At 39.7% G+C, this 24,996-nt stretch overlaps 1 protein-coding gene across 1 annotated transcript; it reads right to left on the bottom strand.

The window, feature by feature from the left end:
• Positions 1-272: 272 nt before the first annotated feature.
• Positions 273-24,996, bottom strand: gpr137c (G protein-coupled receptor 137c). Its single transcript, XM_015350739.2, has 7 exons — positions 24,340-24,996; positions 12,730-12,779; positions 11,788-12,016; positions 11,095-11,244; positions 9,404-9,529; positions 8,741-8,865; positions 273-7,805 (listed from the first exon to the last, which is right to left on the bottom strand). The coding sequence occupies exons 1-7, from the start codon at positions 24,724-24,726 to the stop codon at positions 7,622-7,624; spliced, it is 1,251 nt and encodes a 416-aa protein (XP_015206225.1). The 5' UTR covers positions 24,727-24,996; the 3' UTR covers positions 273-7,621.

Genomic DNA, 24,996 nt, shown 5'->3' with positions numbered 1-24,996 from the left:
GCTAAGAGCTTGCTGAACCTTTGGGATACCAAATCAGTTTCAAAAGTCGGTGCTTGCTTTTTGACTTGAAATTGAAAGGACACATTATGCCCCATTGTATCTCCATAGTTGTTTAGGTAATGAAACTGCAAGTACTCCTTTTACTACCTGATTTACATATTAAGCATGTCTGATCCACTGAAGGAAAGCAGCAGCTCATTTTATCTATAACTCCCAGTCCCTTGAAGCAATTTCCTAAACTCATCATGTATTGTCCAAAGAGACACACACCCTTTTAAAACAGTGCAATAAAACTTTATTTAAACATGGTAGTGCTTTGCGGACAGCTTTAGTGAACTAAGAAATATGGATAAACCCTGTTACATTCATTGGCCACAAATAGTAAAAAAAAAACAAAAAAGGCTAATAACTAGCTATCAGAAGAAAAAGCTGAAACACAACACCTTCACAGAAACAAATTAACAGCAAAAATACAATACTTGTAACTTTCACATCTTTTGAAATAGATATTTTCAGTTTTAACTGTACATGTTTGGAAATGTACTTGTACTGACAGCAATGCTTGTATGTTTTCAGATATGCATGCGAGGAAATCAAGGAATGGTGCTCAAACTAAGCATCAGAAATCAGTTATTCCTGTGTAGTGTTAGCTGCCACTTAACTAATGCTTCTAAGCAGAACTTGCCCCAGCACTGATGCCACCTAAGAGAATCCAGGAGGGAAATACCTATCCAAGACCAACCTGCTAAGCACACCATGTCATTCTTCTCAGCCTTGATAAACTTTAATTATGCCAATTAAATTGGAGCTTGTTCAGGGCATTTCAGTCAAGATTGTACATGTAGAAGGTGAATGCTTCAATAATTGTGCAATTCCCAGAATACCTACAGCTGAGTAACCTCCTTCAGGTTCCTACAATGTTCTCTTACATCAACACCTGGAGAAAGTGGAGCAGGGAGCAGGGTTTGTGCAGTCCAGTCAATACAAATGGGATATGATCCCTCATCATCTACATCTAGAATAATGGAAATCAGGAAGTGTTTAAATATGAACAAGCCTATTCCAATTAATCTCCAATAGAGATAAATTATATGGAAACAAATTCTAAATGAAATGCTCTCACCTAACAACTGTCAGGCCACTGTAGCTACTGTACAACCAGTCTGGATGATTAAGATAAAGGCAACCTAGCTCAGCCAGGCCTGAAGATGTTTCTGTCACTTAGTAAAAAAAAGATTGTTTAATCCAGCATGGTGTAACAGAATGATTAGAGTACGCCCTTAAGCTTGATTCTTTTTTTCCCCATTCAGAAAACCTGGATCTATAACATGTAACCCTGATTTTGCCTTTACGGTTACTGGATATTGTGATTGGAAGCATGCCCTTGAAATCAGTTTAAAGGCTTAAATGTGCATTAAGGAATGGACACACACACTGCATGGCTGTTCGGAATGAAAGAAATGTACGAAGGGCTGAATGTGAACTTGAGAACGTACTGTGGTGATCACAATGCTGTCTTTAAACTCTGAGCTTGTTTTAATAAAAACTGTATTGCTGCACTACAGGCTGCTGAGCCCAGTAGCCCAAATTTACTCAATTTTGCCCAACATCAGCCTTTAAATTAACAAGGAGGTATACAAATCAGAAAATTGAGCTGAGCATTTGTGTCTTCAGAAGCAGATGAAATGACACGAAGATTAGATGCAGACTACCCAGTTTGTCCTGAAAATGAAGACAGTTCTGTGATCAGCTTTAACTTTTGGGCTATGTATGAAAAAACAGAGAATGACAATGCTCCACAACCACAATGTGCGCCTCACACAGCTGGCCTCCGAGATGCATTTGACTAGGACATTCTGTGGCAAGTGGAAAAACAATAGTAATAAAACATGTAAATCAAAAGCAAAGACTGACTCTTTACTGAGGACATTGTCTTCATGGAATGCTTATTAATTGAATATATTTTCCATTAAAGTCTTGCCATCAATGTGTTATTTATCCAGTACTGAAATTTCTTGGATACTATTGGATGTTGAACTAATGATGTAAATTTCCCATTATATTAGTATATATGGGCATTCAATAGGCATGCATTTATCTGATATGTGGAATGTAGACAAGCCCCCTCACATACCACAAAGTGCTCCCCACCTCTGTGAAATTCTTGGTGCCAGGCCCAATTAGTCCAGACTTAAAGGCAATCTGACTAGTTTCCATTGCTGACTATAAACAAGCTGCCTTTAATGATAATGGATGCTTTGTCCATACAAATACAGGGGAAAAAAAAGTGCTCGATGGTTGAGCTGTCTTTTTTTTCTTATTTGGCCTTCTGAACTTTCCTTAGTTGGCTACAAAACTTAAATGTTCTAAGTAAAATGAAAAATGTAAACATTGCAATGTTAGAAGAAACCTTGGTGAATGTAATTCTACTGAGATCACAAGAGCATGTCAGGATGTATAGGAATAAGAACAAATTTAAATTTGAACCGAATGCAAAGTGTCCTGATCTTACTTTTCTACCCACCTACTGTTGACCTATCCCCTTCATTCACAAACATCACAGTACAAGTGCTCCAAATGTGGGTTAGTGGGTGCAGTTAAAGTGAACAATCTGCAAAGGGGAATAAAAGCAGAGGGGAAAGTAAGCTTTCCTTTGGAAAAAAAAAAACTAGCTTCCCAAAAGTAAAACTTACTGTCTCTCCTTGTGCAGCACAGCTGTGAACAAAGCCAGCAAATGAACTCCAGTTGTAATCTACCATGTTTGCATTCAGCAACAGAGATACAAGAACATAAACGGAGTGCAAATAATAAAATTATAGACCAGTCATAACTGACATTGGATTGTAAGGCAAAGAAGGCATGTATCTATTTACTGAAGTTGGAGAAGGTTTCATACTGCCCACTCTGACATTCACACAACTCTTTTTTTTAAACTCGCCAAGTATTTGTGTTATGCCAACCCCGTTTAGAACAACCAAAGTATGTTTTTCATCTTAGCTATGAGGTATGATATCCATGGTCTCGCACAGGGCTGAATTAGAAAATGCAGGCCAACTCCTCCGACCAGCCAGCTTTGAGACACTCCTCTTTGAATAGGCCACAGGCAACATGGTCCCATGCCTGAGGTTCAGAGCCCACTGTCTTTCACCGACAGCATGGCATGCCCATAAGGGACTGGGAGGGCACAGGCGTTACAGAGAGCTGAGACAATCCTGGGCTCAACTGTGTGCCTCTGTTTGACAGCCAGGTCACAGCGAAGTCATGGTCAGCTAGAGACACGACCCAGGCTCAAAGCCCTGATCACACGAGTTAACCTGTGCCTGGCAAGCGCCTTAACCAGTTGAGGCACTCAGGAGCACCCCTACGTTCTGAAATGTAACAGTGACAGGAAAACGAAACCAACAGAACAGGAGCGAAGAGTAAAATGCACACTAACAATTTAATGATTACAAAGCCACCCTCACTGTAGAACCTACCAATTTTAAATTGGCTTTAGACTAAATGGTAAATGCAAAGGTAGTGACAGTTTTAAAGCAAGGGTAAAACGCACAAGTTTAGTCTTACATTTTAATAAAATATTTTCTTTTGAGTGGGCTCAGTTTGTTGTTCACTACTGAGCTATGCAAATAGTATCTAATGCCAAAAACCTTACACTGGATACTGTAGAAAGACGATATCCAGGTTGTATAACTCAAGAATGTAATAATGTGGGTTCTCATTACAACTAGAGCACAATTACATGGCAACATGTCACAGCTGCACAACATAGCTCTTACTTCCATTCATGTCAACAGATGTGGTTCATTACACTTCAAGCAATAATGGAATCCAGCCGATATCGAAGTCCCTTTAAAAAGAAAGAGAAAAGCTCTTTGTCTGCTTCCTCTCAGCAGAAATCAGGCTATGGAGTTTTGCTTTCCAGCAAGCATGTAAAGATCCTGTTACATTTCAAATCCTAATGTCTAATTTAGAAAGAGTGAAAACATGCTTGTGATTCCCACTGACTTACCAGAGACAAAGCTGTAAGTTTGCTTGAAGATACCAGCCCTCAAATCCAAAGATTTCAACCAAGGCTGAAATGCAATCTTTCAAGAAATGTCTCAATGGTATGGTCTACATGAAGAAGAGAGCTAAACCGATCCAGTATTGTTAACAAAACGCTTCACAAAAAGTCATCATAAGGGCACATCTGTTCATGAGTGGGGGCAGCAGCATAACTGCAGGAAAAAGAAAGCATCAAACACGAAAGAAGCTGCATGGAATAACAGGGTGCTCTCACTCTTCGAACTAAAAGCCTTCTGAAAGTGTTCACACAAATGCAGGTATAACATACAGGGTGCAAATAACTTATGCCTCCATTCTGAAGGCAGAAGAAAGCTGCTATGACAGTCGAGAAAATGCCAATGTCCCATTCTGCACAGCAAAGTGGATCATTATCTCAAACGTTTCGATTTAAAGTTCATATTAAGTGCATCACACAGTGAGATGCACCCATCTGATCAACAGAGGAAACATCCGCTGAAAAAAGTTTTATTTAAATAATGAATAGGGTTTCAATTAAAACAAGGATATTCCAGAGTGAATGAGTTACTTCATCTAATGTGATTTGCCCAGGATGTAACAAAGAATGAAATTTGAAAAGAAAATTTAAACTAAATTTCCTAGATCTGTTTTGATTAATTTGACCTTGTCCACACAGATGGATAGTGTGCTTTTAGCAGACGTTCAATCAGGGACATCAGTCATTCATACAGATCTAGACAAAACTCACTAGAGCTTTCTCTGGGAAAATGCATATTCAGATTTGACAAGAAGAGCACCTCTCCCTGCCAGTGAAACAAAAAAATGAAAAAAGAGCAAGCTGCCCCTATACCTTTTCTTGCCATCCTTGAGAAACATGACTATGAGGTCTGCTGCTTTTAATGAGCTAACCTTGCCTAGCCACAATTTGACAGCAAATAATTTTCCATACCTTGCACACAGTGAAGCTGAAACAGCTTTAAAAATATTCTTCCTATATAGGGAATGTACAGTATTATTGCTCAAGAACAGTACTGATTGTATGCCCCTGGATGTGGAAATGAGCACGTGGTCAGGGAGCAGGTTACAGAATAGCTGATGTGTCTCCGCACTGCCCTGAGAGAGGTGATGGCAAAGTAGCCCCTATGCCCTTCACTCACTGGCTTCTCATGTGAAGTCCACTTACACAACTGTCCACTCGTGATTAAGTATGTCGCTACTCCGAATGCTAGATTACTTTGGTTTCCACAGTGGAGCTGTGCCAACTTCAACTTTAGCTAACCCCAAACTTCCAACATTCTTCAAAAAGGTAATACCATCTTCTACTTGTACTTATAGGTCCTTAGTTTGAGGGGAAAAAAAGGTTTTTCACAAAAAAACAAGTAGAAACAGGTCTAGTTTTCATAATCACAGAAGATCAAACAGATACATTTTAGTTTCTGAACAAAAGAAACAGGTGACTAGCCCACTTAATAATACTGCATGCAAGGTTTTAATCATCCTATTTGACCATTTCACTTCAAAGGGCTTGTGAAAGGTTCTAGGAATTTTAGGTCTGTGGCCTCGCATTACAACTCAGTTATTTAAAAGAATGGCAAAAGAAAGGTACCTCAGAACAATTGTTAGAAGTCTGCAACAGCCAATAAGTCAGTAAGTTGAATTAACAGTGATATATGAATGACAATGCACAAAATGGCAAGAAAATAAAAAAGATAAAATACTAAGGATTGCATTTGACCAGCGAAAGCATTTATCTTTTCCCTACAAGAATTTATGTATTGTGCCTCAGCCGTCCTCCATGAGATAGAAAAACCTATGCAGTGTCAGTACAACATTTTACAAAAATACAAAACCTTTTGCCTATATCACAATTCTTGTATATCACTGCATGTTGTAAACACTGTCCAGTAGCATGCAGCTGAAATCAACGATCAACATGAAACATACAATTCCTAAACCCTGACAAAAAACACTTCCCACAGCCCCTTGCTTCCAATTGAGTAAAAAAAATGCCCCACTCCATGGTGGGCCTGCTTCATTAAGCTATTGTACCGTTTTGCTCATTCTGAACTATTGCAGTGCAAATCCGTACCTAGCAGTGTGAATTAGTTGTAATGAACAAAAGGAAGAAAGTCATACAGAACCAAGGATACAATACAGCTTACTATGGTTTGCAATATATACATAATTTAGTGCATCGGTTTATAAAGACATGTATGTGAAGCAATGGCACAATTTCAGGTGTTGAGATTGTGATGAGCTCAATGCTGTAAACTACTGTATAAACAGGCTAGATATTTTTGACACATACAAGAGATATATACTAGAAGATGGTGTCCAATAGTCACTGTATTAATTGAAAGTCCTTTATATTAAAGTACATCTAAGTTGAGATAAACCCAAAGGAGTGGGGGTCTTTTAGAAATGATAACATTTAATTGCTAGAAAGGATTGTTATGTCTCACAGTACCAAAGGTGTAACAGAGCACCCTCTACTACGCATCAGATCACTTGTTTAAAGGCGATCTGTTAGGATACATTCATTCAGTTGAAATACTCTCCTCAAACTGCCAGTACACTTTCTCATGAGTGAAAATTCTCCAAACTGAATAGGGAAATGCCCAATACACCTTATGGTCAGTGTAAATTGGGCTCTCAAGAGAACACTATGACCAGATTCTGTGCAGTTTCTTCTGTGAGGGAGCTTATTGAGATGACCTCCAAGCTTCAGCCCATTTCCAGTTGCAACCTTGGGCTCTTTGGCAGAAGTGGCTTTCCTCTTTTTTTTCTTTGCGCTCACCAGTCCCAGTAAAACAGGAAGCTCAGGCTGCTTTGCCAGTCCATCTGCTGTCAGCACTGTGGCATTCCTTGATCTTGCCATCACTAGCCCAGAAACCCCCTCACCAGAGCTCTGCTATTCATAATCAGCAGAAAAGGTGCCTTACATTCAGGAAGGAAGCTGTTTGATCAGAATGGTAATGTGCAGGATTGAAGTGCAAAAATCGCATCCCAGCTTATAAAAGTGTGTCTATGTGTCTGTATGCATAGGAAGCTCTGGGGCCAGATGCTGCCTATGCAACTCCAAAAGTACCAAAATATTAAACCACAAAGACAGACCCATGGACAAAATGTTTGTGGGGAAAGAAGGATAAGAAACAGCAAGACCTCCATCCCTCAGTTCATTATCCAGTAAAGTCCCTGACAGGGGAAAACAAGGTGCTGTTTTCAAATACTTGCTTTTTGTACGAAACCCGTCACCTGCAGAGTTAACATTTTCATACGCTTGAGCAAACAAGAAATTATTCTATTCCCTCCACACCCCCGTAACCACTCTGGACTATAATAAATTACTAGATCGTAAGGAAAGCAAAAGAAATAACCCAGTTAAGCCCTCAAGGAGCCAAGCCATCTGCGGTCGATCCTGACGGCCCCACTTGGCTAAGCCCCCAGAGCTTCAAGACGCTTTCGAGAGCTGCCAGGTCAGTCGAAAGGTGTCAGAAATCTGCAGAGTGGGGAGTTACCTTCGCTGGGCATGTGCTGGTGGGAAATATAGAGTGCAGCGGCGATCCAGCAGGGCGGCGGGTTCTTCCCAGGCAGAAAGCTAGTTCTGTGGGGTGGAGTAGTAGTTGTGGTGCTGGCTGGTCTGGATATTGCCATAAACCAAGAGCAAGGGTGCGGTGGCGGCGGGGGGCCCGTTGAGCAGGTGCGGCACCACGGTCAAGCTGCCGTTCCTCCGGATCGTCCCGTACCAGCTGGGTCCGGCCTGCGGCGTGGAGGACAGGATGCTGCGGCAAAGCGAAGAAACCAGCAGGGGGTGAGCACAGGCCCGAAACAGCGCGGTCACCACAGCACGGCACGGGTCAAGCTACTACAGGTGAACGGCAGGTGGACTTGCAAAAGGATCATAAAAAAAAAAAATTGCACCTCCAATTTCTTCAGATGCGTAGTGTGTACAGCTCCAAAATAACACTTTCAATAAATTTGGCCTTTGAATTGAAGAACAGCTCTTGCTAAAGAGGTTGATTTACGGTTTGTCGCATAATCTCCCTGCCACTCGCAGCTGGCAACTCACTGAAGCTCAGCAGGTGTGAGCCTGGCCAGTACCTGGATGGGAAACCTCCTGGGTAAAACTAAGGTTGCTGCTGGAAGAGGTGTTAGTGGGGCCAGTAGGGGTTGCTCACCTTGGAGTCTGCGGCCTATACTGGGGTTCAAATGCCCCAGCACAGTGACGGGGACACTATACTGTAAAAAGGCACCGTCCTTCAGATGAGAGGTAAAACCGAGATCCCGACTCTCTGTGGTCATTAAAAATCTCAGGGGTGTTTCTCGAAAAGAGTAGGGGCATTACCCCGGTGTCAAATCCCCCCTGTCCCTTAGCAATCATGGCCTCCTAATAATCTCCATCTCTGAACTGGCTCCATGACTCTGCTCACCTCCCCACTGATAGCTGGTGTGTGGTGAGTGTACTGGCACACTATGGCTGCTATCGCATAATCCAGGTGGGGCTGCACACTGGTGGTGGTGGTGGAGGGAGTCCCCATTACCTGTAAAGCGCTTTGAGTGAAGTGTCCAGAAAAGAGCTATATAAGTGTAAGAAATTATTATTATGATTGTAATTAACATGCTTGTTCACTTGTACCTTTGGATACCTACAGAAAGCATCGCTTTGGCTTTGAAGGAGCTGTATCCATGTAAAAGAAGAGTGATACTTCCTGCCTACCTGCTCCTCTCCCCTCGAGAGCCGAGGCTGCGGGATAGATCATCATCACTGTCGTAGCGCCGGGGGTTATCAAAGAAATAGGCCCTGGAGCTGAAGCTGTGGCTGTTTATCATACCCCCTGGAGCCTGACAAACACATATTCAGAACAACAAAACAGGAAATGCACAGTAGCAGGTAAGTAGTAGGTCAATCAGGGTTATCACGTTTCAACAGCAAAACAACCTTCGCACTCGTATTCTATTTTTCCCAGGACTGCAGTTTTTGAAATCTTAATTCAGATATATCTGTATTCCCAACTGACTGCATACGTTTCGATTTTTTAAACTAATGAACAAAAATCAGCTTTGGTATTTTTACATTCCCAACCCTTAAATGAATATATGAACTGGAACTGTTGAGCATTAGGAAAGGCTGAGCCTCAAATCCTGAAATGGCTGGGATTGCCTGCCGCAGCCCTGAAGCAGTCTGGATGAAGATTTGTTCCCGAGCCCCTTCTTCAATTGTCAGATATGAAGAAAGCAATCTTCCCTTTTACAGACAAGATGGGCGTCCATGAGACTGATGAAACCCATCTATTTCAATGGTATGGGTATGGGCTATCAAACACAGCTATAAACTGTGGTGCCGGTAAGGAGGTTAAAGGAGGGCAAGCCTCTCTCTTACCAGGTTCTGGTTGGGCCGCTGTACTCTGAAGAACACCACCACCAGACTGGTGGGCAGGAGCTCCCAGAAGAACAGGATAATCCCAAACACTATGTAGGCCTCCCCGTTGATCTTCTCCACGTCAGCCTGGAAATTCAAGCACAGAGCCGGCTCAGTGGCACATGTGAGCTCAGGGAAGCCCCCGCTCCTGGCTGCTACACTCAGAGGCCAAACCCAATCTAGGTCAGAGCGACTACAGCCTACAGCGCTGTTACAAAGGAGGCACTGTTTATAGAAACAGACTTTTTTTTTTTTACTTCCAGAGATTTAGAGTATGGAAAATATCCTAAGCATCACAGTGGCACAGCTACCAGTGTATTAGATTGAATTTTAGGATGTCATCGATTTGTTGGTGAAGTACATGGGGGTGAAAACAAAGAAACGTAAAGATCCTGATACATTTAAAATTTACTTTAATGAAAATGGATTTTCTTTATGGTTTAATTGGAAAGACTTCTAAAGAAATGATTAAGACACTGATGCTTCCATATATTGCTCAAGTATGTTGCTCTAAGGGACTTTATGCTCTCAATGTAGACATTTTTGACAAATACCCAGCATAACTGCAATCCAATAAGGAACTGAGCTTGTAAAGCTTTGCATAACATCCCTCTACACCCAGTGCTGAGAAAACTTAAATCAGACTCTCAAGATCACTACAGAAGATAGAGGGATCACTGCTGTTTGCGCTGTGATTTTAAATGCACATAGGATGTGTGATCACAAACGCCATATAAAAGGTCCATTATTAATTAATGAAGAAAGATTCCCTTAATACGTCACTGACACACAAACTGATTTAGTTATTTATCTAGGGCACCATGGTATATTAATGGTTTTATGTCATTATGGAACTTTCATTAGAACTTACATGGATACGATCCCTAATAGTAATGTTAGCACAATAGGCGTGTTGTCATCTGTGCTTAACTCCACAGCTGTTAACCTGGCCAGGAACAATTATCATTAAGTAATCAGCACCTATAAAATAGACTAGTGAAACCGTGTCCTTTTCTGTCCATTTTTCAATAAGTATTACATTTTTTCACATTTATAATCGCAGACTTTGAAAGGCTATCCGGTTCTGAGTGAGAAAACTATCAGACTGGGGTGAGAAAGTCATATTATTGACATCATTTATGTGGTCTTTATCTGCCCCATATCTCCAAAATATAACATCTTTTATACGACTTTACTCTGCAAATACTTGTTTTTCTGTACTATCTCATACTCGGACAAACGTTTTCAGGTCTTACTGCAGCTTATATCCAGTAGTAGGACTAGTCACCATTTAAACTTTTGTGAAGACCCATTTCCACATTCTTTGGCCAAAAAGGCATGTGGCTCTGAGACTGATAAGAATCAACAAAAAATCAAGACTTAAGGCTGTAGCTCAGCCTGATGAACTGTCTGCTCTATGGGTCTAGCTGTACATGTATCACATCACACATGAGGCTTACAGGTTTTTTCCCCATCACTTGTCTTATTCCCTTATAATGAGATTTTTCATGATCTGGTATCCGCTATATTTCTGGTAAGTTTACTCAAGGGCCACGATCCTTTGCACACATCACAGAATAGTGGCTCTAAAACATCTGCCACCCTCATTGAATGAATGTCAGCACCAGTGCCAACACCAGCCCATTCCTCACCTGATCGGACACATTGTACCAGCCATAATTGAAAGAGCTTGGTCGGTCCTCTGGGGAAAGGGCCACCACCACCAGGTTGTAACAGGCCCTGGAGGTGTACAGCAAAATCACTACAGCCCCAATAGCAGTCGCCTGGCATACAGACGTGCCCTGCAGAGTGAGAAAAATGCCCATGATTAACAGTACAGTAAACATTGTACTGTCTTCAGACTCGAAATAACTACTAGCTACGACCATATCCGGTTTCTTTCAAAGAATTCCCATTGAATAAGACATTATTTGTAAGAGGTTTAGAGGATAGATTCCACTTCTGCAAACCACTTAGAACCACAACCATATGTTTATATCCACTGAGCATTTATTGTTGATCAAAGCATTTACAGTTCTCTAACTTTCAGAATTTTGTCATTTTTACACAAGGAGGCAAATAACTTGCTTATTTATCAATAACTTACTTAAGATGTATCACTGGGAACAAGTAGTGTCAGTAAGGCATGTCAGTAAGACGTACTGGATCTGGGTTCTCATGGACCAGAGCTGGAGACCTCACTTAGATTAAACTTAGAACACTTACCACACTAAAATGGCAACTATATGCAACGATCTTTGTAACCTCTGACCCTTTTTTTGCATTTTAGTTGCAACTGTTAAAACAGAGCAATGTAATTAAGTATCCTACTACTGCTTACTTACCTTGGACTCGAGGTAGACGTTGGCAGAGGACATCTTGGCAATTCTGAAGATGCAGACAGCCAGCGAGATAGCACAGAGCACAAAGAGGCTGTCATTGATGAGCACCCGCACCAGCACGGTGTGTTTCAGCTGACCCTCCGATACACTGCCCTGTACCAGCATAGCACAAGTCACGTTCACCACCAGGAAGAACAGGCTGACAAACAGGAAGGCCAGCCGCAGTGGCACCCTGGGAGAGTCACGAGTCACAGGTCAGCACTGTCACAGAAGAGATTCTCACAGGTCACGAAAAATCAAATCATTTCGCTTTTTATAACTGCCATATCAATGGCCAGACCACAAGTACAATGAATTATTTTAAATGAAATTCTTCTACACAAAACAGGTTAAACATTTACAGAATATGATGCAGTCTACGATGAGGTTAAGGTTGAAAAGTAAAAAGAAAAAATATTTGGGCTGTTGAGACTTTTTCAGATGTGAGGGAGGGAGAGGAAGGTAGCACCGACAGAGTAAACCACAGGAGAACAGAGGTCAGAGCAGGTGAGAATGGCATGATGGGAAGTTGAGAAAGAGAAATAAGAAAGACAGGGTGCTGGCACAGCTCCCCACTCAAACCTCTTCTGTAGTCTTTTAATGTTTGAAGGGGACAATGACTAAATGTGCAATGTGGCGCCACTAAGGAATGAAATGGATTTTAAACAGATTCATAAGAATGCCAGAGAACAATTCTACATACAAAATAGATTTAATATGATCAGGATGGACTGTGTAAAATAACCACTAAGATACAGTAACTAAGGTCAATGAAGGGAAAGAGGGAGTTCCATGTGGTGTCATTATGAAGAAGCCCCTGAAGAGCCTTGAGTTCATTAGACAGCAGAGACTTTGCAAATCACTGAGTCGACAATGGTAAGAAAAACAACATAGTAAAGTGCTTACTTGTATTTGTTGAGTTCTGGGGAATACTTAGCTTTGGCTTTAAACATTACCTGAGGATGAAAGAGGTGAAAAAAAGAACAATTAGCAATGCTATTACTGTTGACTGGCTGAGAACAGGATTGTACAAAGACTTTTCTTAGATTATTCCTGTAATAAATCCCAAACTGAACAGGGTATCCATGTGGGATTCTGAACAGCATGTTGTAGGAATGATCACTTTCTTCCACCAGGAGGAGCCTTAACTTACTCCGCATAGACCCCAAGGTCCACCTCTCTACTGTCACTGCTGTGTTGGCACTCTACCATGGACAGCATTACACACTGCAAAAATCAGTGCAATCAGTGAACACCTACGAGCAATCTACCCTGAAAGGGAACACTCTCAGCTAAATCTTTGAACTTGGAGATGGGCCAGCAAAAACCTTTTCTTTTTCTATCGAAATATTTTTACAGAACTTTCACTCAATTTGTGCAGTTCCCTCTGAAGGGTCAGAGATGCCAGGGAGTTGGAGTGATGCTCCTCAGGAAGTAAAAAGAAAAGGTCTCGAGGGAAAAAAAAGAAACATCAGGTTTTAAATCTGTTCTCCTTCATCTTTCAAAACAGAAAATTACAAACTCCCAAATGCTAAAACTAATTGACTGGAGAGTTTACATTCTTATACTGTATTGACAACAGTAATGATATTCTAGGATGTACCTCAAATCCTTTTGCTTCACCAGGGCTTATAATAAGCTACAAAAGGCTATGGAAATGTGGGGGCTCAGTAACAGAATAAAGCAACCTGAAAATAGCACCTCCACTCATTCATGTCAAAGGCCAGCAGCAGTCTTTTCCTCTATGGCAATGTCACATCAAAGATTACCTTTAGGCTAAAGCAAAGTGAAACCCAGCTTTATTAAGGGAGATTTCCAAATCCCTTCTGTGGAAGTTTAAATGTTTTTTCTATTCAAATCAGCCACTGCACTGATCCTTTGTAGGCTTTGCTTACCCTTATTCACCTCTTGATTTCCTTACCACCTTGGTAACAAGTTTTGCACAATACACGCTCAAAAGTGGAGGCAACCGATTTTCTTCACAGGTTGGCTGTTAATGATCTGCTATAGCAGCAAAGTGAGCTGAGTGTTGGCCAGTGGACTACACTGTCACATGAACTGCTACATTAATGTGCCTAATATGAGCTTTCAGAATATTCCCTCAAAGTGGGGTGTAATTAAAACAATCTTTATGAAAACAATCACAGAGGAAGCAGCAGTTTATGGGGGAACTTTCTCTGCTGGTTGTGGAGAGGATACTGTACATTTCTTCTCAAAAGCAAGAAAGCAGAATTGCACAATATTTAATAGCATTTATAAATAAAAAATAAAAAAAGCAGTATAGTGAACATGACGCACGATAACATTCTTCTAGATGTTTCATGAAAATCCCAATGCAGGCAGACATTACAAGACAGTTTCATTTCACATTTAGGAAAAACGTGAATATGCCAGTCTTGTGGACATCATATTCAGCTCAAGTGTGCCTTATGATTCATGATTGCATCAACAGCATATCACAACTTTTTGCACTTAACATCACGACCAGTAGGAGGCCATGCTACTGCTTCAGTACACAGATAGGCTATTACAACCCAGTACGTGAATGTACTGTATCATGACTGCATGCAGAAACTAAGACTGTGATCCTGGTCTTGAATTCTGAATTGCTGTAGCCACTTCCAGCAGTACTGGCAGACCATGAAGAGATGGAAATACTGCAGGTTACAAATTCTGCCTTGTGTGCTTTCGAACTGCTAAACCCAGTAGTTTTATCAGAGCCAGCAGCCAGGTTTCAGGGGGCTAGTCTACGTGAAATCGGAGACACCTCTCAAAATTGAAAACAGATGAATTGTAGTAGTGCTCAAGGTCAGGGAAGTGGGTTACTATGGAAGTATGGTTATTTATCTTTCAGTTTACAGCCATGAGGGGGCCCAATCTTTATAATAATTCATGATTCTGTGCAGAGCACTGTTATATTTGAACTTGCTGATGATCTCACTTCAGAAAGGAGCACATCACTCAGGACTGGGCATGCTGTGGTTTATGTACAAAACAGCTGTCCTTAGGCTCATACTTTAACAAAAGTTCTTTTGTACTACAACCAAAGGTTGGTTAAACAGCTATTAGACACACACATTAAGAAATGAAAGTATTTTTCATTAATATCAGGCTGATTTGCGTTTCTTGTTTGAGCCATCATGATCATCAAAAACTGTACGAAAACATGACAAAAAAAAAGTCATAAGGTTTAAATGTTAAAATAAGGAAGATTTGATTGTTAATGAAGTGCTTTGTGCAACAGGCTTGCACTTGAAGAACATGATAAAAATCAAGAGAAATTTAAAATGTATATTTCTCATTTCCTGTTTGACCCATTTATTCAACAAATAGGTATAAACTAGAGCAATAGGAATTTAGAATTGGGCTCAAGGGTACAGTAGCCACCCAGGATTTGAACCCATAGCCCCTCCAGCCCTTTTTTACATGATGGGCCACAGGTGGACGCAGCAGCAACTGTATTCAGTTTAATCTGCCTTCATTAAATGTACAACTTTTTCTTACATTTTAAGTGGAACCCTTACCAAGATAATATTAATGCATAAAACCTTTCAACAAAATAAGAACACACACTGAGGGCAAGAGCTCGGATATGGACACTAAGGTTCATTGGACAACACACATGATCAGAAAAAAAAAATAGTTTACAAAAACTTTGCTGCTTAAAGATATATAGAATTCAGAGTAAAATAGAACATCTTCATTCAGTATTTGACTTCAGAGTAGCTTGGGCTAAGACATTTAATTCTAATGGCCAGACCAGCAACTACACAGTATGCTCAGTCAGAAAGGCCAACAATTATGGAAAAAACAACTTTTCTATTAATGTTTTAACACCAAATCAGGTAATATTTAGCCATGAATATGAATGAAAAAGGAATTGAAATGACAACTGACAAGCAGGGCACAGGGTACTCTATGCACAGAAGTACCACTTCCTTGCTGTGCATCATTTTTAAACTTCACAAGGTTTGATAAAACCATTTAAATTGTCACTGCACATTTTTGTACCAATAATAATCAGGACTAATGAAATAAATAACAGAACAACAATGAATGTGTTAACTCCAACTTTCATTACAAGTCTACAACACAACCCTACACAAAGGTGGTCACGTGTGAAGCTTCACAGTAAAAAGTCACAATTTAGGTATTACACAGACAACAGGACTGTTTGTTTGGAATAAATGTAAACACATGACTCGCATTATCAGCCGCCTCACACTGAATACTGGTGTCATAATAAGGATCGGATTAACAAGCAGACAAGTTTCAGCACAAGGGTTCATCTGATCCTTTATCATACCAATATGCCTGTTTACTTTAAGTACAGTTATTGCATATAAAACCTAAGTCTTCCCCGTCATACCACTTTAAAGGAAATGGCTTTTTTACTGACTTTTGAGTCATAACTTGGGAGCAACCAAGGCAAACCCAGCCTTCACTCTTCCTCAATTTGATCAAAATAACCTAAACCGCATTTTTTTTTATTTTTAACCATGAAATATATGACTATCTACATGTGAAGACATGTGATATTAACATCAGCTTGTCCATCCATCAAGGTTATCTTGAACCCTGAGCCTCAGTGAAGGAAGACGCGCAGAAAGTTTCAGGTTCTGCTTTTCTTATCCATGGTACTGCTGTAAACTGCTGGCCATTCAGTTTCATTTCTCCTAAGAGTTTTTCTGTGCTCTTGCTTGAGCAGAACATGCCTGTGCCGGGGCTTCTTTACATAATTCGCAGTAGAATCGTCACTGTATTCTAGGAAGTGAGAACTGTAAATTCTGACCAATAGAAACAACAAAAAAGGACCGGTGTCCCTCCAAAAGCCTTTAAACATATGCTTGAAACTATGTATATAGTGTAGTTCTTCACCCTAAACAGTAAAACTGTAGACAGTTCCTTTAAAAACTGGTTCTGAGAAGTTGAAAATAAGAGGCATTACAGTATGTCAAAAGATTATAAAAATTCCAAAGTCACATTTCATTACCAACAAAAAGAGGATGAACATTTGCACTCCAGCATTCCTCTAGAAGCTACCTATGTTGCTAGTTCTAATCACCTAGAAGAAACCAGTTTATACTATGACAGAGGTCAGTATTTTTCCATTATTATGTTGAAGCTAAACAATATTGGCATAAAGCATCTCCATTTTCTTTTTCTGAACTTACCAGAAAAGAATAAAAAAAGCTTCAAAGCTCACACCAGGTTCAAAACAATTATTCTGCTCTGTGTGTAATCCAGTCTGAGAAAACGATTTCTTTTACATCAATTACAGCTTTTCCTGCCAGAGACCAAATGAATAACTTTTTCATGTGGGATTTAAATTGCATTAGGTTGCTGGCAGAAACATGGGGTGTTGCAAGAAACTCCGGCTCTTCAGGGTCCTCTCTTGAAAGAGGATCCAGGAATTCAACTGTGGTAATCGGGCAAACAGTACACAACATTCCTCAAACAAGGGAAAGGCATCAAACCCCATACTAACAGTCATATCAGGTAGACACAGACCCAACAGAAAAGAAAGGAAACGTATGACTAAGGCATGATCATGACATTCACAGTATCGTGCTGATGACTCGTCCGCACACTATGAGTGACACTGTTATGCAAAACCTTGTTTCATGTAGTATGGAGAAATCAACCTAAGACTGTATCAAAGCCCAATGGCCTTGTCTTCAATGTGTACAAGTCAGAGGCCTTGGGAAATAGGATGTGAGTTTCACAATCAATTCAGATCAGCTTAAAGTACTATATAAAAGCACACTTACTGACAAAAAATAGTGTCGGTCTTTTAAATAAACTTGTACTATTTACCAAATTCTAACCTGAATACTCAAGTGCTCTGGCCTGATTACCGAGTTATTTTCTAGAACAAACAGTGAAGTCTGTGTTACTCCAAGTGCAGCTATAACAGTATTTCTCAGAACATACTGTATTATATATTTTCACAAATATTACATTCAAGAAAATACATAGAAGAGAAGAGCTTAAAGTACAGGATGGATACAAGTAACTTAAGGAAATTAATAAGAGAGTAATAAACACTATTGTGCTTATGTTTTAAAGTTGGGGCATATATAATATTTTTCTTATTGCTGCAAAAGCCCAGTGATGTCAACTGAATATTATGCATCTATAATTTACACTATAAGATCAATTTGGTTTACAACAGGGGTGCTCATTCCTGGTATGTGAGCTTACATTAAAATTAGTCTTTTAAGAACCTAAGTCAGTAACTACTTGATTTAACTAAAATATTTAGCAGCTTCGTCGTACCCATCAGGTGCTTCTGCTTTAAAGAGACCTTGAAACCTACAGACACATTGGTCTTCCAAGACCAGGACTGTACACCCTCCACAACCCCGGCTGTGTCAGGTATTATCAGTCACTTATAAACAAAGACACATTAAAGATTAAACTGCTAATGTTTTCTTCTGTATCATTAAACTGATGTATTGCAATATCTGTTAATACTTTTTAAATTAAAAAGGAGTTTTAGTATGAATCCTGTTTTGGATGCAGCACATATCAATGTATAGTTTTTTTTTAAAGAAATTCAGAGACATTTTTCTTAGCACCACAGGAAATGTTTAAGCAGGTATCAATTCACAACCTTTCATCTGGCCAGCAGTTTCCTTTGGGTTGAAAAGTTTCTATACAGAGCTGAAACATCTAGGGTGAGATTTTAAACACGGGGTGTTGTAAGAAAATCAGGCCCTCTCTTGAAAGAGGATCCAGGAATTCAACTGTGGTAATCAGGCAAACGGTACACAACATCCCTCCAACAAGGGAAAGTCATCAAGCCCCATATCAGTAGTTATAAGCTCAGCCCAATTTTTGTAAGAAAACATAAAAAACGTGTGGAAAAGGGCTCTATTATCTTTTCCCATGGAATGTTGATCAATCCATACAAACTCATTGTTCTTCAGTTTGAATCCTTAATCCCCTTGGAGCAAGTCAAACAGAGTCCCAGAAAACACTGCCTAAATAATCAAATACTATCTCTGTGCATTGCTAACTTACAACTGCTTTGTTTGGAGCAAAATGTAATTAGCAACAGTACTTTTTTTGCACAGTCTGTTACTTAGTATGCAAGGTGAATATCCCTGAAGAAAAACAGCTTCTGAAAGGACTTCAGGGGGTGAGCACAAATACCAGGGGCAAGGATATCAAGGATACACTCGCCTTCAGCTATGCAAAGCAGGTTTTCTGCCCTTCCAATTCCCAAGTAGATGGGAGAAGTTATTACAATACTCATTTCTCCACATAATGTAATGGTAGACTAAAAAGTCAACTATACTGTACTTCTTAATGTGAGACAGCAAAACAGAGTCACAGAGAATATATTGTAACAGGATATGAAAATATTAGAATATAATCAGAAAACAATAGAAAAGAAGCTAAAGATGCAGTATGTTCTACTGCTAAAGATTCACACTATCATCCAGTAATGTGTGCAATTAGGCAGGATTTCAGAAAAATCCTATCTACTATGCAGTCATAAAAGAGTGAGTGCTGATTGTGATCAGTGATATTCAAAGCGATCTTTGATCTACACTTTGCTCTCCCTTGGATTTTCAAACCTCAGCTTTGACTATAAAAACCCTCAGACTGGTTATTAAATCTCGGCAACAAAATAAACTCAGGGTATCGCAAAATTATACAAATTCAGAATTGAGCACAAAATTGGGAACTTTGTGAAAGTAATGTATAGGCTCCATGTCACAAATCGCTGGTCTCGCCACAGGTGAGAGTAAGACTCTGCACAAACTGCAATGCAGCCCTTCCTGCTCACTAGTCACTGTCATTACTAACGTAATGTACAAGCAAACAAGTACGCTGTCCAGAGAACATTTCCCCACAGAAATGTTCTAATGTGATCTGCATGCAGAATTAACAAGTAAATAGTATTTGTTGGCAAAACTATCTTGAATTCAAGAACAATCTCTCTACTGGATTAACAAAAATGTGTGCACAAGTCTGCTTGTTTACAATGTAATAGGGCCGCTTCACCTCACCAGATTTTTTGTTCTGCCTCATTCTGAATCGCAGACAATGGCGGCAAAATGTCACTGCACATACCTGGAAGTTTGGTCTATTTTGAGATGTAAATTGGAGGTTTTACATGTTACTATGCACGTTACTTTCATTATGGTTTAAAATGCACTCATCGGTGCCGATTCTTACAAACCCCGAAATAAACTGCACTTCCTCTTGAAAATATTTCTCAGAAGATGGCAACCAAATCTCCTTTTGTTGCTTGTTCCTATTTTTAACTGCATGTCTAAACCCATTTTAAAAGCTTTTCCATTTTACAATTAACTCACTCTAAAACACCTCTGAACTTCCAAGGAGATATGGTTACACTTAAGGGTTTACAAAATTACACTTTAAAAAAGGATAATAAAACAGCTACTTATATTTCCAATTGAATTAGAATCTTCTCACCTGATCTTGTTACAGTAGGTCTCATAACCTTATTAGTTGGTCAGTACTGGGATGGAAAACACCTAAAGAAAACCAGATTGCTGCTGTAAATTGTGGTGAAAATGGTACGAAAAGATGGTATCTTTCTGTGGACCAGAATTTCCAAAACCAAATATACTGACTGAGGACACTGTGCTGTATGAGGTGTCATCTTTCAGATGACATATCAAACCAGATCTTAACTACTTGGTCATTAAAGATCCCAAAACCCTGTTACAGTAGGGCTGTTAACCCTGCTGTCAAGGCTAAATCCCAGCCTGGGATTTTACAACCTGACCTACCTAACGTTCTCCCATTATTTCACCTGGTGAGGCAGTCTCTCACTTCTCTACCTGATGTGCTGTAGCAGTAGGACCACCAGCAGACAAAAGTAGTTGCTACACTTCAGAAGGGATGAAGTGGGTCCCTTCTTACTGTGCTTTGGGTTGAAGAATGCTACAGTATAAGATTTATGGCATTATTATGGCAAGTATTATGGATAGAACAAGCTAATGTTTGCAAAATCACAGAATTTACACTTTATCTTAGCCATGAATAAGGGGGTGCATTGCTTGAATTGGTACAGAGAGAGAAAGGGAACAGCAGCTCATCAGCTCTTTCAACCTTGCAGGGCAAAACCATTTTGACATTCAGACACAAAAGGACATTTAAGCTTCCCTATTAATAAAATATAATTTCGTATTCCTGATAAATCTTTACCATTTCTTTACCACACTGGCACATAAAGTTAGGAAGACATTATTTTATTAACAGAGATCCGGCAATATCACCCCAAAATGACAATGTAATGTTCAATGCTAAAGCAAAGAAAACGTTGCAGATAAAATTTACCGCATTGTCCGAATGCTAACAATTTCTTTTTGAATGCTATACACCCGCTTTTGTGCTCCTAGAATAGTACAGGACTGAATGTGATGATGTAATGCTCCTGCAGGCGCTTCTGATTGGCTAAGGCTTTTAAATGCCAGCTCCAGCAGGCCTTAGCATTCATGCACTGCACTACATTATCAGAACCGAAGAACATACAGAAAAGTCCCTATAGTTAATTTATACGTGATCCTTACAAATGTTCCTGATATTCTTGGTAAGTAATAGAGGGCGGTCGGTACATAGCAATTTCAGTTAACTTTGCTACAAAAAGCAGCATATAATGCCTGAGGTAATGTGGCCAGAGATCACATGTTGACTTTTTTTTGCACCTTGATGCAGTAACTAATCATTTGTTAAAGAAAGAAATGACTGCTGTAAACATTATAGAAAACCACCAGGTGGTTTTACTATGCTGTGAAATAAATAGTGCTTAAAGCCTAAGCTTGAGAGTTTCTTCAAAGTCACACCAATTACAAATTTGCCTGTGTGTATTTTGTATTATAACTTCACTCCACAATGTATATGGACTTGCATCGGAGGGAACATAGTAACCAGCAGGTAGGCTAAAAAAGTCTGACAATGTCACAACCTAAAAATGGGATAAAAAAAACAATGTAGGAATGTGTACCGGCTTTTTTTATTATTGAAATGGAGGAATGAAGCATATGATGCATTTACCATTACTGACAAGAAAATAAAAATGCTTAGTCTTTTATTTCCTCCCGGGGAGTCATCATTTCCTTGTTTGCATCCCAATGGAATTCATGCAATCAAACAATCTGAAGAGTGGTGCAACAGTAACCTTACCTCAGCAAACTGAATTCTAAGCAGACCTATTATTTGTGTTTGGCACAGAATTAGTATGAGTGCCTGGATATACCATAAATGTAAATACAGTAGCAATATAGTCTTAATACAGTGATGCCCTAATCATCTGAAAAAGAATTAGGTTACTTGCACCCTTATAATCCAAAGTAACCAAGATTTGTTTTAGCCAAAACAAAGGACGTCTACATTCAGAATATGAGGCATAAATGAAAATAAACATTTGTAAGATGATTAGTATTAAATCATAAAATCCTGTCAAAAGATAACTACATACTTATCTAAACAAGCGTATACAAGGTTCAGAACTAAGCAAGTACCAATCAGAACGGTGTTGAGACTCCTTTTTCTTTGATTAATATATCCAAGATGGTTCCTCTAGGCTTTTAAATGTTTTTAATGCAGACAGGGGGGGGGGGATCTTTGACCATTCCTCTTAGCTGAATGTCTCTAGTTCCTTCAGATGACATGGCTTGCAAACTGCTTTCTTTTGTTCACACCACAAACCTTCTGCTGGGTTGAGGCCTGCACCACTGTCACCTCCCTTGATGATTTGGCACTAGGATTGGGGGCGTGTTTCACATTATTAGATTGCCTTAAAGTCCATTTGGGAGCAAAGTTGAGTACCTTAACCCTAACTAACACTAACGGCTTCTGGATCAATTACTCTGATGTCATTTGGAATATATTTGTTCCTCAGTTCTAACAAAAACACCAGGTTCTGTATTTCACAGGAGGGATAAAAATTAACATTCAGCTGTTAACACCGAAAGATTAACTAGTAGGACTGTCTAGAAACCAGCATGTTTAACTTATTGTCACTCATTTTCTGAAGATTCCCATTAGTGACTTGGTACTCAGCCTCCTTTTGTACCCTGTGGCATTCAAGGTGACACCTAGAAGCTTCCAGAAACTAGATAACCACAAAGCAGAACCCACTTCACATTCACATTTATTTTCAGACTGTTTGATGGGTGTGAGTAATTTCACATATTATCAAATTTGTTTTTGTGACATCCAATAGCAACACTGGATATCATGTATAGTGCTGCCTTCTTTAACCTTAAGTCATGTTTATTGCTACCTGTAGGGCTAAAACCAAATTTCAGTTGAATACCAATAATATGAAATTCGGAGCCAAGTAAATGTGATTAGACTGAACATTAATAGATAGGTGATTCTAAAACCCAATAAGTAATTGTAGCAGAATTTAAAAAGACTGAAAATCAATTAATTTGTGCAGTAATTAATGTGCACAAAACAAGAGATAAACAAGTCACATGCATTATTAATCAGAGTGCCTTGTGTAATCTTTGATGAACTGTACTCTGTTGATAAGTGGGTTTCAGTACACAACTTGGAAAGCAGTACGATTGCCAAAATTTCAGACCGAAGCACATGCTGAACCTTAACGGATAAAATTAAGCTCCACACAGCATTTACTAGAATCTAAGCCTCCTCCCTCTCTTGAGTAGAGACAACGGTGTTACAGCCTGATAAATGAAAGTTAATGGTTGTGGTGTGGATTTTTTTTATGCTGTTATTTTAGTTTTTGTAAAGTTTTGTATGGTGGTGGCAAAGACATTTCCACCCTTTTGGTGGACAATTGTTATTTCTTATCTTGTGCAGGAGCATCTCACTCTAGTGGACATCTCGTGACACCACCCCTCACCCAACAAACATCTGAGAATCCTTTTTTCTTCACACCGGCCTATAGCTAAGATGCTCTGAAAACTAAAACTGTGAAGCTGCCCCAGAAACAGCCTCCGATCTGAGAGACCGAAAAGCCCAGCTCAGTTGCACTGTATGTTTTTCCCCTTGAGCGCAGCAAGGCTGCCGAAACAACAATACAATTTACTAACTGCGAACTGTTTAACATCTTGATTTAAGTGACCTTCCAGGATCAGTGAGTGATCGATACTTTTTTTAGCAGTTTGTCTCCTTTTTCCTTCGCAGCAATTGACTTACCGCTCAAATGACTTGAGAAAAGGGGAATCTGGCTGTATGGAGAACTTCAGTGTTTAACCGCTGCATTCACCAGAATCACAAAACGCACGATAATAAAGATGGACAGAACATAAATAAAAAAATACGCCAGTAATAACAAACCGTTATCATTTGTCCCAAAAAAAGGCTACGCACAATGACAACGCTACTGTAAAAACACCCGATAAACTCGCGATTTCAACTCGGCGAAACCGTGGGGACCACACAATTCTGATAGTTTCTGATGTTCACGGATGACAAACCCAGAAAAGATCAATTCGAATCTGTAGCGGCACTCCGCGCCGAGAACAAAGTGGAACAAAATGGAAAATAACCGATACTCACCTGTGCAAAGTAAAGATTTAGCAGACACAACGTGAAGAACTGTAGACATACGGGGAAACAGTACAAAAGCCAGTAAGGCAGAGGCTGCAGTTGGTTAGCCTGAACCACGTTCTTGAAGTAAAAAGAAAATAATGTAGTCCTAAGCGCTGACCACAGCAAACACAAGAAGAGAAAGACACTCTGGTAGCTGAACCGTTTGTGACCATAGTGCAAAATAAGCCAGAGTTGCAGGTACACAAATACAAACAGCAGCGAATATAGGATAGTATAAACGACGGTCAGTCCCAGCTCTACAGAAGGAAGAACTGCGGCTTGTATCGGCTCATCCGTTGTGTCCGTTACCGATGTAAAAACGCTCAGACTGACCTGGTTATCCGTCAATAACATAGCTGTTCACGTAAAATTCGTATTAATTACTCAGAACGATTAATTTTAAAAACATAAAAGGCTTGAACTTTCTTTTATTGTCTTCGCTTTTTAAAAAAAATCAAGTTTTAGGTATATTAAAAAGAACACCAATCTAACTTATGCACCATAACGAAAAGCGGGACAAATAAAAAAAAAAGGAAACGAGTGATTTAAGGAAAATAAAGCCCCACTACACACACACCCCCAAATCTCTGCAAAGCAGCTCCTTCTGTGCAAAAAACAACTCAG

This window comes from Lepisosteus oculatus, chromosome 8 (genome assembly GCF_040954835.1).
Source record: "Lepisosteus oculatus isolate fLepOcu1 chromosome 8, fLepOcu1.hap2, whole genome shotgun sequence".
Taxonomy (NCBI): Eukaryota; Metazoa; Chordata; class Actinopteri; order Semionotiformes; family Lepisosteidae; genus Lepisosteus; species Lepisosteus oculatus.
This window is presented reverse-complemented; position numbering and strand designations above follow the sequence as displayed.

Excerpts from the sequence above, each read along its gene's own strand:
- gpr137c (XM_015350739.2), bottom strand. The coding sequence starts at position 24,726 with ATGTTATTGACGGATAACCAGGTCAGTCTGAGCGTTTTTACATCGGTA. Across the intron at positions 12,780-24,339 it reads TAAATCTTTACTTTGCACAG|GTAATGTTTAAAGCCAAAGC; the intron begins GTGAGTATCGGT and ends TTTCATCCTCAG. Across the intron at positions 12,017-12,729 it reads CCAGAACTCAACAAATACAA|GGTGCCACTGCGGCTGGCCT; the intron begins GTAAGCACTTTA and ends TGACTCTCCCAG.